The 13,546-nt window shown below is 60.1% G+C and overlaps 3 protein-coding genes across 3 annotated transcripts; all 3 read right to left on the bottom strand.

Annotated features, from left to right (window-relative positions):
* Positions 1-1,884: 1,884 nt before the first annotated feature.
* LOC131748840 (melanoma-associated antigen 8-like) lies at positions 1,885-3,699 on the bottom strand. The gene is given in 2 exon segments (XM_067023900.1): positions 1,885-3,468; positions 3,595-3,699. Coding segments are annotated over 2 exon segments (1,506 nt in total). The 3' UTR covers positions 1,885-2,067.
* A 1,199-nt stretch (positions 3,700-4,898) lies between these two features.
* On the bottom strand, positions 4,899-7,494 carry LOC131747669 (paraneoplastic antigen Ma6E-like). Its single transcript, XM_067023231.1, has one exon. The coding sequence runs from the start codon at positions 7,492-7,494 to the stop codon at positions 5,101-5,103; it is 2,394 nt and encodes a 797-aa protein (XP_066879332.1). The 3' UTR covers positions 4,899-5,100.
* A 4,408-nt stretch (positions 7,495-11,902) lies between these two features.
* LOC131747683 (melanoma-associated antigen 10-like) lies at positions 11,903-13,148 on the bottom strand. Its single transcript, XM_067023084.1, has 2 exons — positions 12,995-13,148; positions 11,903-12,764 (listed from the first exon to the last, which is right to left on the bottom strand). Exons 1-2 carry the CDS (start codon positions 13,146-13,148, stop codon positions 12,115-12,117), a joined length of 804 nt encoding a protein of 267 aa, XP_066879185.1. The 3' UTR covers positions 11,903-12,114.
* Positions 13,149-13,546: the final 398 nt, after the last annotated feature.

Consider the following 13,546-nt stretch of genomic DNA (forward strand, 5'->3'; position numbering starts at 1 on the left):
GACGTCTCTTTCCACAGAAAGTCGTTGGATCAGAAGAGCACGTGAGGAGGCGCTTTGCGACGGAAGCAGCAGTAGGCATGCGCACTGAGGGCCTGAGGTCCCAAGGCTTCGCGCCTGCGGAAGCAAAAGACACGCCCACTGGCCTTCCACCAATAGGAAGGCCTCCCTGCAAGGCTGCTGAGTTGGAGGAGCAAACTTGGCGATGCAGAGCCCATGGGGGCACACGGGTCAATCTGTCTTTACAGGTGGGTGGCTACTGTGATTGTTAATGTCATAAAGCTATTCTTTTCTCTTTCTCTGTGTTTTTAATTTTAAAATTTTATTTTATGGATTTTTTATACAGCAGGTTCTTATTAATTATCCCTTTTATACATATTAGTGTACATATGTCAATCCCAATCTCCCAACTCATCACACACCACCACACCCCCGCCACCACCACTTTCCCACCTTGGTGTCCATATGTTTGTGCTCTACGTCTGTGTCTCTATTTCTGTCCTGCAAACCGGTTCATGTGTACCATTTTTCTAGGTTCCACATATATGCATTAATATATGATATTTGTTTTTCTCTCTCTGGCTTCCCTCACTCTGTATGACAGTTTCTAGACCCATCCACGTCTCTACAAATGACCGAATTTCGTTCCTTTGTAAGGCTAACTAGTAAAGGAATAGGAATAAAGTCCTTCTTTCTATGGACTGATTTCTTGTCTAGTTGTATCAAGTAGCCATCTTCTCACATGGCAGAAGAGGTTGAGGCAGCTGTCTGGGGTCTCTTTTACAAGGGAACTAATGTCATTCACGAGGGCTCCCCCCTCACGGGCTCATCACTTCCCAGGGCCGCACCTCCAAATCCCATCCCTCTGGGGGTTAGAATTTAACACGTGAATGAGGGGGAGAGGTTTACAAATATTCAGTCCATAGCACTGTCTGTCCAACTATTTTTGCTCCTGTGTTCCCTTTTCCCTGCTGAGGTAATCAAGTTTTTCATTTACATTTTAAGTTCTCTACTGCCTTTTTAGGCACTTAACACTTTTCGCCAAAACTTTACAATTCACCTATGAAATGGAAGAAAAACCCTCCCCATGTTTGGATCTGCAAAGTGCCTATCCTACCCTCTCACTGGAGAGGTGTCCCATGGGTGCTGAGCAGGAATCCGACTCTGGACTGCCCCGCCCCCACCCCCTCAGCAGCCCTTTCCCTCCATTGCCCACAGCAGAGGCCAGACTCAGCTGAAACTTTCAGGGAATTTTATTAAAGAGAAACCTTGACTGAAGCCATTGAACAGAGGACATGATAACACAGAGAGGAACTTCTAACAGCCAGCGGATCCCACGGGTCCTGGCCCCCCTACCCCAGCGTCCCCAACCAGGTGTCTCTGCAACACCCAAACTGTCGGCCCTCCATTCACCCACGTTCTCCCTTCCTCAGGGCCTAGCGGGTGGCCTCTCGCCAGGATGATGGGCTCCGGCAATTCCCGCGCCCCCAAGCAGCCCCTCACAATCTGGCCCACATGCCCGGGACCTGGTCGTACCCTATGGTGGGCACAGGAGTGTCCCAGTGCAGGGCACACACCACTGAGCTGATGACGGGGTGTCCCGAGGAACAACGGGGTGGCCTTTAGTTGTACTGCTAATTACTTTCACATTTCCAAGTAAATTCCTATTCCAATGCCATGTTACCTTGTTCAGGATCACAAACTAATATGGGAATCTTACAATTTGTTTTACACAATTGCTAAACTCTTGTCGAGGAACCGAATTAGTGCAAATACATCTGTGCTTAATGTCATTCACAAACTTAGATTCTGAAGCTCATTAAGCCTTCTTTCAAGTGGAAAAAATTTGACAAATTCCTAAAGAAAACAGAGATGAAATTCCATGTCGTCATGCACAACAGGAACCCAAAGTGGGTACACACCGGGTCCCCCCGACGGGCCCGGGCCCTCCCTACTTAGAAGGCGGACCGCGCCCTCTTCACACTCAGAGAGAAGCATCTGCCTCCCTGCCTGCCCCACGGGAGAAGCTGCTGGACGTGGGCCTGGAAGGAGCCTGGCTGCGGCCCTGGCTCAGGCCCCCTCTTCCTCATCGCTCACAGCCTCTGCCCACAGGGATGCTAAGGACCTGGGATCCAAGCTATTGACCCAGAGCAGATGCTCCAGGACCTGCCACTCGCTGGTCTCCGCGTGGGCCCGGGGACCCCACAGGAACTCGTAGCGGGCGGGGTCGCTGTGGGGCACCGGCCGGTACTCCACGTAGCCCTCCTGCACCCACACTTCGGTGAGCAGCTCCCTGGGCTCCCCGTAGATGCGGTGCTCCTGCCCGGCACACACCCCCAGCTTGCCGAGTGCTCCCCAGACCTCCTCCTCGGGGCAGCGATCTCCGGACAGGGCGATCCGGCCCAGGAGCAAGACCAGGAGGCCGGCCTTGGGCATGCACTGCCCGTCGCTCAGCACCGCATCGCAGGTGAGGCCCAGGGTGGGGACCAGGACGTAGGTGCGCTCGCGGGGGTCCACCTCCTTCACGTCGAGGCCAAGGACCAGCTGCATGCACTCGGAGGCTCACCTGAAGACCACGGGGAAGTGGTCCTGGTAATCCTTGAGGACGGTCAGCATTTCTGCCTTTGTGCTCGGCTCCTTTCGGCGATACTTGAGCAGGAGGAACCCCATCAGGTCAGCCACCTTCAGATGTAGTGCATCTTGGAGCAAGGACTCGGCATCTTCCTGGTCATGCGAGGTGCTCGGCCCTTCCTCATCTGGGGGGCTGAGGCCGTCGTCTTCAGATTGGCTCCGTGGAGGGGTGGCCATGGCAGTGGGGGAGGGGCTCTGTGGGGGACTGGGTTCCTCAGCATTAGCCGCCTCCTCCTGGGTGCCCGGGAACACGACATAGTAAGAAGAGGAGGAGGAGGAGGAGGAGGAGGAGGGGGAGGTGGGGGAGGGGGAGGAGGGGGAGGAGGAGGGGGAGGAGGGGGAGGAGGGGGAGGAGGAGGGGGAGGAGGGGGAGGAGGGGGGATGCGGCCTCCTCCCCCACAGCCCCGAACAGCTGCGCCTCCACTGGGGCCCGAAGGTCAGCCGCAGGCTGGCGGAGCTCACTCGTCTCGACCAGGGCCCTGATGACGGGTCGGGCCGCCGGCTGGAGTCCACGTGGGCAGGGGTGACAGGGAGGGCCCAGCGGCCTGGGGGAGAGCGGCTGTGCGCGGCCTCGGCGGAGAAACGCACCCTGCGCAGCTCTGACAAAGGCCGCTTGCAGGTCTCGGCTTGAGGGGTGCCCTCGGAGGTGGTGCGAGGCCCTTTGAACGACGGCTCTTCGGCCAAATCCTGGAAAGCGGCTTCCCCAGGCAGCAGCCTGAGGTCGGGGTGCCCCGCGGGCACGGGCTGGGCCAGGGCGAGGGACTGGGGGGTGCAGCTCCCTGAGCCGAGGGCCGGAGCCCCCGCGTCGGGAGGAAGAGGCGCCTCGCGAAGCCGGGCGCCCTGCCCGCGGGGGGGCCCTTCTCGGCCGCGGCCACGCGGAGGGCGGCGTGTCCCTCCTCCAGGTAAACGGGACAGTGCGGCGCGGCCGGCAGCACCCTGGCCTCAGGCTCCCGCGCAGCCGCTCACAGGAGTGCCCGGGCTGCTTGGGGGGGACATCGCAGCCCAGCCGGGAAGTGACATCACCAAGGGCGGGCCCGTCAGCGTGTCAGCCTCCTGCTTCACGCCCGTCATCGCAGGGGACACGAAGACACGCGGGCACGGGCGCAGAGCCACGGGCCGAGCGCTCGTGCCAGCCGGGCACGGCCTTCTGGTCCCGGAGCCCCCGGGCCAGGCAGACGTGCCCGGACCTACGTGTCACGCACGAGGTCAGCGGTCCTCCTCTGTGTCCACTGGCCGTCAGGGCCGTGCACTGCACCGATGCTTTCAAGCACGATCAATGCCGAAGACGGGGCCCACGGTCAAGGGCGCAGAAAATTTACAATTCACTTATGAAATGGAAGAAAAACCCTCAGCATCTCTGGATCTGCAAAGTGCCTACCCTACCTCTCACTGGAGAGGTGTCCCATGGGTGCTGAGCAGGAATCTGACTCTGGACCCCCACCGCCCCCCCCAGCACCCCTTTCCCTCCATTGCCCACAGCAGAGGCCAGACTCAGCGGAAACTTTCAGGGAAATTTATTCAAGAGAAACATTGACTGAAACCATTGAACAGAGGGCATAACAACACACACAGGAACTTCTAATGGCCACCGGAGCCCACGGGTCCCGGCCCCCCCCAGGGTCCCCAACAAGGTGCTTCCGCTACACCCCACCCGGCGGCCCTCCATCCCCCCCCAGTCTCCCTTCCTCAGGGCCCCGCGGGTGGCCTCTCGCCAGGAAGATGGGCGCCTGCAATGCCCGCTCCGCATGGGGCAGCCCCTCCCCCTCTGGCTCACATGTGCCTATGGCGGGCACAGGACCGTCCCACAGCAGGGCACGTGCCAGTGACCCAACGACGGGTGTCCCGAGGAGCAACGGGGTGGCCCAGCAGAACACAGGCCCCGGGGGGCCTCCCGCAGACCTCCTGCAGCCCCGGTCCAGGTCTTCCTTCCCAAGGTCCCGGGTGGGCTCCCAGGTCCTGGGGTGGGCGCTGGCTGTGACCTCGTCCATCCCGTCCTTCCCGCCGGCTCCTGGGACTGGGCTCGGGGTCTCCGTGCCAGGCCGGAGCGGGGGGAACTGCTCATAGGAGAACAAACGCAAATTTCCGCAACAACAAGCAGCGCTGGGCCTGCAACTACGCCCAGAAAGCACACGTTGAGCTCACGACACTGGCCCACACAGACCAGAGCCTTGGCTGGCACGTGTCGTACCTCAGGGCTCTCCGGGGTGGGGGGGGCGATGGCTAGGGTGTGTGTTTTGGGGGGAGGGGAGCGGGGACTGGGGGGTTCCTTGACACCTGGGTCCCTCTGGGGCCTACAGGGACACATTGGGGCTCGCCAGGACAGGGAGCAGCCTGCCCAGGGGATGACGAACAGGGGTCCCCTCTCGGGAGGGAGGCCCAGGCACCTTGAGTGGCCCCTAACGTGGGGCCAGGAGGCTGCCAGGGCTGGCCTCCCCCTGCCTCCAAGCCTGGGGGCCCCGGGGCCTGCTGAGCCTACTGGCCCGAGGACGACCCCGGGGGGCTCATCTCTGCAGCCCCGTCCTCATTTCCCGGCTCTTCTGGGACATGCTGGAGCCCCTCCTCGGGGGTCTCCTCGGCCTGCTGGCCTCCTGCCTGGGCGAGGCCCTCTGGCTCCCAGCCAGGACCTCCTGGGGCCACCGGGGAAGCACTGCCCATCCGGCCAGGCATGGGGACTCCGCGGGCATGTGTGGGTCCTGCCGGACCTAGGCCCACAGGGCCGGGAGCTCCTCCACCTTCCTGAGTGGCCGCGGAGGCCTTGCTGGTCTCCCCAGGGCCAGGGGCTGCCCTGGCGGCACCATGGTCTTCAGGGCCCGCCTCGCCAGCCTTGGCAGTGCCGGCAACGGCCTCACTGGCCTCTTCGGGCGCCGGGTGGTCCTCGGCGCTACCTTGTTTGGAAAGGGCGGCCTGGGGGGAGGTATCTTCACCGGCCGGGGAGGCCTTGGTGCCATCCGCAGTGGTGCCCGCGGTGATGGCCTCATGGGCCGGGGCGGCCTGGGCGGCTGCTGCCAGGACTCCAACGTCCACACGGGCCTCTTCTTCCCCTGGGAACAGCTCCCTGCTAGCCAGGGCGGCCTCCCAGGCCTCGGTCATCTGGAGGAGCCGCAGCATCCGCACGAAGCCGGGAGGCCTGGTCATCAGCTGCGTCCTCAGCGTCTGCTGGAGCGTGTCGTTCAGCCGGGCCCGCATCAGCACCTGCCGGGCGCGCACCTGGTCCGCCACGGCCGGGAGGATGGCCCCCTTCTCCAGGGCCGACTGCAGCAGGCCTTCCAGGCGCATCACGTACGCAGAGAGAGTCTCCTCGGGCCGCTGGGCACAGGTCAGGAACTTCAGCCGAGCGCTCTCCCGGGGGTCCGTGTTCCCAAACACCTGCACCAGCGCGGCCAGGCAGTCCTGGGCGGCCAGCTCGGGATCTTCCGCCAGGAGGCCGCGCAGGACGTCCAGCGCGGGGCCGCGCAGGCTCTCCACCAGCCTCCTCCTCCTCTCCCCCTCAGACACGTGGCGCCACAGGTGCAGCATGTCGCTGGCCTGCTCCAGCCAGCTCTCAAAGGACTCTTCCCCGTGGCCCGGCTCTTGCATCCCAGAGAAGGTTCCCAGCTCCTGGGAGCCCGCGGTGTCTGGCACGGCCTGCAAGGCCTGCCTCCACTGCTGGGTCCAGGGCGCCGCCTCACCCACGGCGCCTGCCGCTTCCACAGCTGCTTCCTCAGCCGCGGTCATTGCCTCGCCCGCGGGTCCTGCCATACTCGGAAGTGCTGCCTCGCCTGCAACATTTCCTTCACCTGCAGCTCCCTCGTCGTCTGACACTCCTGCTTCACCTTCAGCTCCTGCTTCACCCTCAACCCCTGCCTCACCTCCATCCCCTGCCTCACCTGGACCTTCCTCCTCACCTGCGGCTCCCGCCTCACCTGCGGCTCCCGCCTCACCTGCAGCTCCTGCCTCACCCTCAGCTCCCTCCTCACCTACAGCTCCTGCCTCACCTCCATCCCCTGCCTCACCTGGACCTTCCTCCTCACCTGCGGCTCCCGCCTCACCTGCGGCTCCCGCCTCACCTGCAGCTCCTGCCTCACCCTCAGCTCCCTCGTCACCTACAGCTCCTTCCTCGCCTCCAGCCCCTCTCTCACCTCCAGCCCCTCCCTCACCTGCACCTCCTGCCTCACCTGCAGCTCCCTCCTCACCTGCACCTCCTGCCTCACCTGCAGGTCCTGCCTCAACTCCAGCCTCTCTGTCACCAGCAGCTCCTGCCTCACCTGCAGCTCCCTCCTCACCTGCAGCTCCTTCCTCGCCTCCAGCCCCTGCCTCACCTCCAGCCCCTCTCTCACCTGCACCTCCTGCCTCACCTGCACCTCCTGCCTCAACTCCAGCTCCTTCCTCACCTCCCGCTGCCACCTCACCTAAGCCTTCCCCCTCACCTGCGTCTCCCTCCATACCTGCGGCTCCCGCCTCCCCTACAGCTTCCTCCTCACCCGCAGTTCCTGAGTGATCTGCAGTTCCTGCCTCACCTGCCCTGCCAACCACTGCTAGTCTCTGGGGCTGTGCAGGGAAACTGGGTCTATCCTGTGACTCAGCATCAGGGGCCTGGGGCAGGCAGGCCACAGTCCAGGGCCCCCCGTTGCCCGGTATTTGGCGGGGGATCAAGCTTCGATTTATATACTCAGCAAACTCGACCAGGGCAACCCTCGACCCCAGCTCCTTTCTGTAGCCCTTGCGCAGCACTCGGTACCTGCCCAGGGAACGCAGGGCAGCCTGCACAGCCTCCTGGAATTCCTGGTCTTCGCCGTCGTCTGGGATGCCCAGGATGAGCAGAGATCGCTGAGCGTTCACGCCCATCGACCTGCACCAGTCCCGCAGTATCGCCAGAGCCATCGCCATCGCCGAGGACCTGAGGGTGGGGGGAAGCGATCCAACAGGTGTGCACAGACTGCTGAAGTGTGGGAATCGGCCTGAGGGTGCAAAGAGGAGAGAATCATGTTTGTGCCACACAGCCCACCCTACAGCCGCTCACAGAAGCAGCCTGGAGCACCTCCCAGCCCTGTTTTGTTTGCTTGACTTTAGGAACCTTTTTCGATAAATTAAATTTTCTTACACAATGGAAGGCTAGGGACTTCCCTGGTGGCGCAGTGGTTAAGAATCCACCTGCCAGTGCAGGGGACACAGGTTCGATCCCTGGTCTGGGAAGATCCCACTTACCACGGAGCAACTAACCCCGTGCGCCACAACCACTGACCCAGCGCTCTAGAGCTATAACTACTGAGCCCACGTGACACAACCACTGAAGCCCACATGCCTGGAGCCCGTGCTCCGTCACAAGAGAAGCCACCGTAATGAGAGGCCCGCACACCTCAATGAAGAGTAGCCCCTGCTCGCCGCACCTAGAGAAAGCCTGCATGCAGCAACAAAGACCCACCGCAGCCAAAAGTAAAAATAAATTAAAAAACAAATAAAAGAGCATTTGTTGTATATGACTCAAAAAAGCAATAATAATATAACATAAAATATTTTTTTTTAAAGATAGATAGAAGGCTCGTCACATTTTCTCCATTTCTGGCCTCAGTTTTAGGAAGCTGCCTTTTTGCCAAGGAATTTTTCAAGTCTTCCAATTTTTTAGCATAAACATTTCCATAATACCCCTATATTCTTTTTTAATGTACATGTGATCCGTAACGTTAGCCCTCTTTCATTCCTGATATTAGTCATTAGCGTTCTTTCTATTTTTCCTTGATTCATCATTCGAGGACTTGCTCAGTTTTCTTGCTCTTTTGAAAGAAGAGCATGGCTTTGTTCATTGTGTCCATAAGTTGCTTTCTATCACTGACTTCCTCTCTTAGCTCTCTTATTAATTCATTTTATGTTTCCTTTGCTCTTCTTCTTCTAGCATCTCTAAATGGACTAACTGTTAGCTCACTGGTTTTATGTCCTGACTCTTTTCTAACAGAAGCATTTAGAGGAATACAGTTTCCTCCTGTCGCTTTTTGCTGCCTCCCACTGATTTTGCTAAGTTGTGTTTTTCTAGGATTCACTTTGAAATATGTTCTAAGTCCCTCTCTGACTTTTTTTCATGGATCCATGGGTCTCCCAATATTTGAAGATATATTATCATTAGCAACATCAAATAAAATTCCTCCGTGATGAGAAAACTTATCATGTAAAATTGCAATACTATTAAATGTATGGAGACTATTTTACAACTCTGGTATTGTATGTTTGGGTGAATGTGCAAAGCACCCTCGTAAAGAATCTGTGTAGTTTGTGTGGAGGCCGGAGCCTCGCCCCGCCCACCCACCTCTGCAATTCCTGTGCCACTCGGACAGAGGCGACCTGGAGCTCCTTGATGCCTCATGCAGTGGGCCAGAGCCCCTCCCTGGACCCCCACACATCCACCTGCTGTGGCCAACAGCCTCCAGCAGATCACAGCAGCCCTAGCGCCTCCCCCTCTCAGCAAAACTTACGTACCTCGTGGCCAGGCAGCTCCTCCCTGCCCCGTCCCCGACTACATCCCCCCATACGCCCCCCACCAGCCACCAGCAGGTGGCGCTCCGCTCGGGGCCCTGGAGGCCGGGCGCCCCCCCATGCGTACAGGTCACACTGCCTCTCTCAGCTGCCCACACCGGGGAGTCCTCCCCCGAGCACCCTCAGCAACAGGGGCTCTCGCCTCTCGCACCCCAGACGCAGAGCCCACCCCTCGTGCCCCCGCCCACGCGGGAGCCGGAGCCCCCTTCCTGCCACGAGCGGCCTCGCCCCCCGACACGCCCTGCCCCGGCGGGAGCTCCCCTAACGCCTACCGCACCCGGGCCCGGGAGTCCTCCTCATCGACCCCCGCCTCAGCCAGGAGCAGCTCCTCCTTCCTCCCGCCACACACAGCGGCCCTTAGTCCCCCCCTCCCGTCTCAGCCCGTGGGGGGGGGAGCGTCCCGTCCTCCCCACCCCCACAGCCAGTCGTCCTCTCCTCTGGCCCCCAAAGCCGGCCCCACCTGCCCGGCAGGAAGCCCTCCGCCCCGCGCCGCCCCCACGCTTAGCCATTAGCCCCACCCTCTGCACCCCGACTCCAGAACGGCCCCCACCAGCCACCCCGGCAGACAGCGGTCCTCCCCTCGGACCCGCACACTGCGGGACCCTTCCCTCAGCACCCCTTCGGCCCGCTGCCCTCAGCTGCCCCTCCCCCACTCCCAATCGGGCAGCCCGTAGCCCTCCCCCCAACTCCACTCCTTCCCACGGCCCCCCCGGGGTACCTGCGGAGTCCTGCCCCCGGCAAAGCCCCCGCCTGGCTCCTGACTTGCTCTGACTCTGTGGATGACTCCGGAGTCCCGCTCAGGACGGGCTGAAGAGCTAGCTCGTCTGGGCACTGCAGCCAGCAACTGAGCAGCCGACCGTCCCGGGCACTCTGTGCGAACGCCACGTGGGTTTCCGGGTGCTCCCGGAAGTCCCAGGAAGGTGAGGGAGAACGTTCTAGACGTCTCTTTCCAGAGAAACTGGTTGGATGAGAAGAGCACGTGAGGCGCTTTGCGACTGAAGCAGCAGCAGGCATGCGCACTGAGGGCCTGAGGTCCCAAGGCTTGGCGCCTCGGGAAGCAAAAGACACGCCCACTGGCCTTCCACCAATAGGAAGGCCTCCCTGCAAGGCTGCGGAGTTGGAGGAGCAAACTTGGCGATGCAGAGCCCATGGGGGCACACGGGTCAATCTGTCTTTACAGGTGGGTGTCTACTGTGATTGATAATGTCATAAAGCTATTCTTTTCTCTTTCTCTGTTTCTTTATTTTATGTATTTTTTATACAGCAGGTTCTTATTAGTTATCCCTTTTATACATATTAGTGTACATATGTCAGTCCCAATCTCCCAACTCATCACACCACCACACCCCCGCCTCCACCACTTTCCCACCTTGGTGTGCATACGTTTGTGCTCTACAGCTGTGTCTCTATTTCTGTCCTGCACACCAGTTCATCTGTACCATTTTTCTAGATTCCACACTTAATATATGATATTTGTTTTTCTCTCTCTGGCTTCCCTCACTGGGTATGACAGTTTCTAGACCCATCCACGTCTCTACAAATGACCCAATTTCGTGCCTTTGTACGGCTGAGTACTAAAGGAATAGGAATAAAGCCCTTCTTTCTATGGACTGATTACTGGTCTAGTTGTATCAAGTAGCCATCTTCTCACATGGCAGAAGAGGTTGAGGCAGCTGTCTGGGGTCTCTTTTATAAGGGAACTAATGTCATTCATGAGGGCTCCCCGCACATGGGCTCATCACTTCCCAGGGCTGCACCTCCAAATCCCATCCCATTGGGGGTTAGAATTTAACAGGTGAATGAGGGGGCGAGGTTTACAAATATTCAGTCCATACCACTGTCTGTCCAACTATTTTTGCTCCTATGTTCCCTTTTCCCTGCTGAGGTAATCAAGTTTTTCATTTACATTTTAAGTTCTCTACTGCCTTTTTAGGCACTTATCACTTTTCACCAAAACTTTACAATTCACCTATGAAATGGAAGAAAAACCCTCCTCATGTCTGGATCTGCAAAGTGCCTATCCTACCCTCTCACTGGAGAGGTGTCCCATGGGTGCTGAGCAGGAATCCGACTCTGGACTGCCCCGCCCCCACCCCCTCAGCAGCCCTTTCCCTCCATTGCCCGCAGCAGAGGCCAGACTCAGCTGAAACTTTCAGGGAATTTTATTAAAGAGAAACCTTGACTGAAGCCATTGAACAGAGGACATGATAACACAGAGAGGAACTTCTAACAGCCAGCGGATCCCATGGGTCCTGGCACCCCTACCCCAGGGCCCCCAACCAGGTGCCTCCACAACACCCAAACTGTCGGCCCTCCATTCACCCACATTCTCCCTTCCTCAGGGCCTAGCAGGTGGCCTCTCGCCAGGAAGATGGGCTCCGGCAATTCCCGTGCCCCCCCAGGGCAACCCCTCCCCCTCTGGCCCACATGCCCAGGGCCTGGCCCTGCCTGATGGCGGGCACAGGAGTGTCCCAGCGCAGGGCACACACCACTGAGCTGATGACGGGGTGTCCCGAGGAACAACGGGGTGGCCTTCGGTTGTACTGCTAATTACTTTCACATTTCCAAGTAAATTCCTATTCCAATGCCATGTTACCTTGTTCAGGATCACAAAATAATATGGGAATCTTACAATTTGTTTTACACAATTGCTAAACTCTTGTCGAGGAACCGGATTAGTGCAAATACATCTGTGCTTAATGTCATTCACAAACTTAGATTCTGAAGCTCATTAAGCCTTCTTTCAAGTGGAAAAAATTTGACAAATTCCTAAAGAAAACAGAGATGAAATTCCATGTCGTCATGCAGAACAGGAACCCAAAGTGGGTACACACCGGGTCCCCCCGACGGGTCCGGGCCCTCCCTACTTAGAAGGCGGACCGCGCCCTCTTCACACTCAGAGAGAAGCATCTGCCTCCCTGCCTGCCCCACGGGAGAAGCTGCTGGACGTGGGCCTGGAAGGAGCCTGGCTGCGGCCCTGGCTCAGGCCCCCTCTTCCTCATCGCTCACAGCCTCTGCCCACAGGGATGCCAAGGACCTGGGATCCAAGCTATTGACCCAGAGCAGATGCTCCAGGACCTGCCACTCGCTGGTCTCCGCGTGGGCCCGGGGACCCCACAGGAACTCGTAGCGGGCGGGGTCGCTGTGGGGCACCGGCCGGTACTCCACGTAGCCCTCCTGCACCCACACTTCGGTGAGCAGCTCCCTGGGCTCCCCGTAGATGCGGTGCTCCCGCCCGGCACACACCCCCAGCTTGCCGAGTGCTCCCCAGACCTCCTCCTCGGGGCAGCGATCTCCGGACAGGGCGATCCGGCCCAGGAGCAAGACCAGGAGGCCGGCCTTGGGCATGCACTGCCCGTCGCTCAGCACCGCATCGCAGGTGAGGCCCAGGGTGGGGACCAGGACGTAGGTGCGCTCGCGGGGGTCCACCTCCTTCACGTCCACGCCAAAGACCAGCTGCATGCACTCGCAGGCTCGCCTGAAGACCACGGGGAAGTGGTCCTGGTAATCCTTGAGGACGGTCAGCATTTCTGCCTTTGTGCTCGGCTCCTTTCGGCGATACTTGAGCAGGAGGAACCCCATCAGGTCAGCCACCTTCAGATGTAGTGCATCTTGGAGCAAGGACTCGGCATCTTCCTGGTCATGCGAGGTGCTCGGCCCTTCCTCATCTGGGGGACTGAGGCCGTCGTCTTCAGATTGGCTCCGTGGAGGGGTGGCCATGGCAGTGGGGGAGGGGCTCTGTGGGGGACTGGGTTCCCCAGCACCAGCCGCCTCCTCCAGGGTGCCCGGGAACACGACATAGTAAGAAGAGGAGGAGGAGGAGGAGGAGGAGGAGGAGGAGGAGGAGGAGGAGGTGGGGGAGGGGAGGAGGGGGAGGGGGAGGAGGGGGAGGAGGGGGAGGGGGAGGAGGGGGATGCGGGTTCCTCTCCCACAGCCCCGAACAGCTGCGCCTCCACCGGGCCCTGGGCCGGGCCTGGGCCCTGCAGGTCTGCCTCAGACTGGCGGAGCTCCCTCATCTCGCCCAGGGGCCCGATGACTGGGCTCGGGCCGCCGACAGGAGTGCGGGCAGGGGTGACAGGGAGGGACCACGGACCTGGGCGAGAGAGGGGCTGTGCGCGGCCTCGGCTAAGAGACGCACCCTGTGCAGCCTTGACAGAGGCCACTCACAGGTCTCGTGTTGAGGGGAGCCCGCGGGCCTCACAGGGGCGCTGCTCCTGGGCGGCCCGGCCCCCGCCAACCTGAAGAAGGAAGCGAGGGGCTCCTCAGGCTGCGGCCAGCACGGCCCCAGGTTCTGGGGCTGACAGGGCGGTGGGGTGATTTGGGTGCTGTGGGGTCCCCGCTGTTCTGGGAGGCGGAGCCCCTGGGTTCACACGCCGGGCACGCACCTCCCCTCGCCTCCTGGCACTGCCTGGGC

Source organism: Kogia breviceps, chromosome X, assembly GCF_026419965.1.
Source record: "Kogia breviceps isolate mKogBre1 chromosome X, mKogBre1 haplotype 1, whole genome shotgun sequence".
In the NCBI taxonomy this organism is placed as follows: domain Eukaryota; kingdom Metazoa; phylum Chordata; class Mammalia; order Artiodactyla; family Physeteridae; genus Kogia; species Kogia breviceps.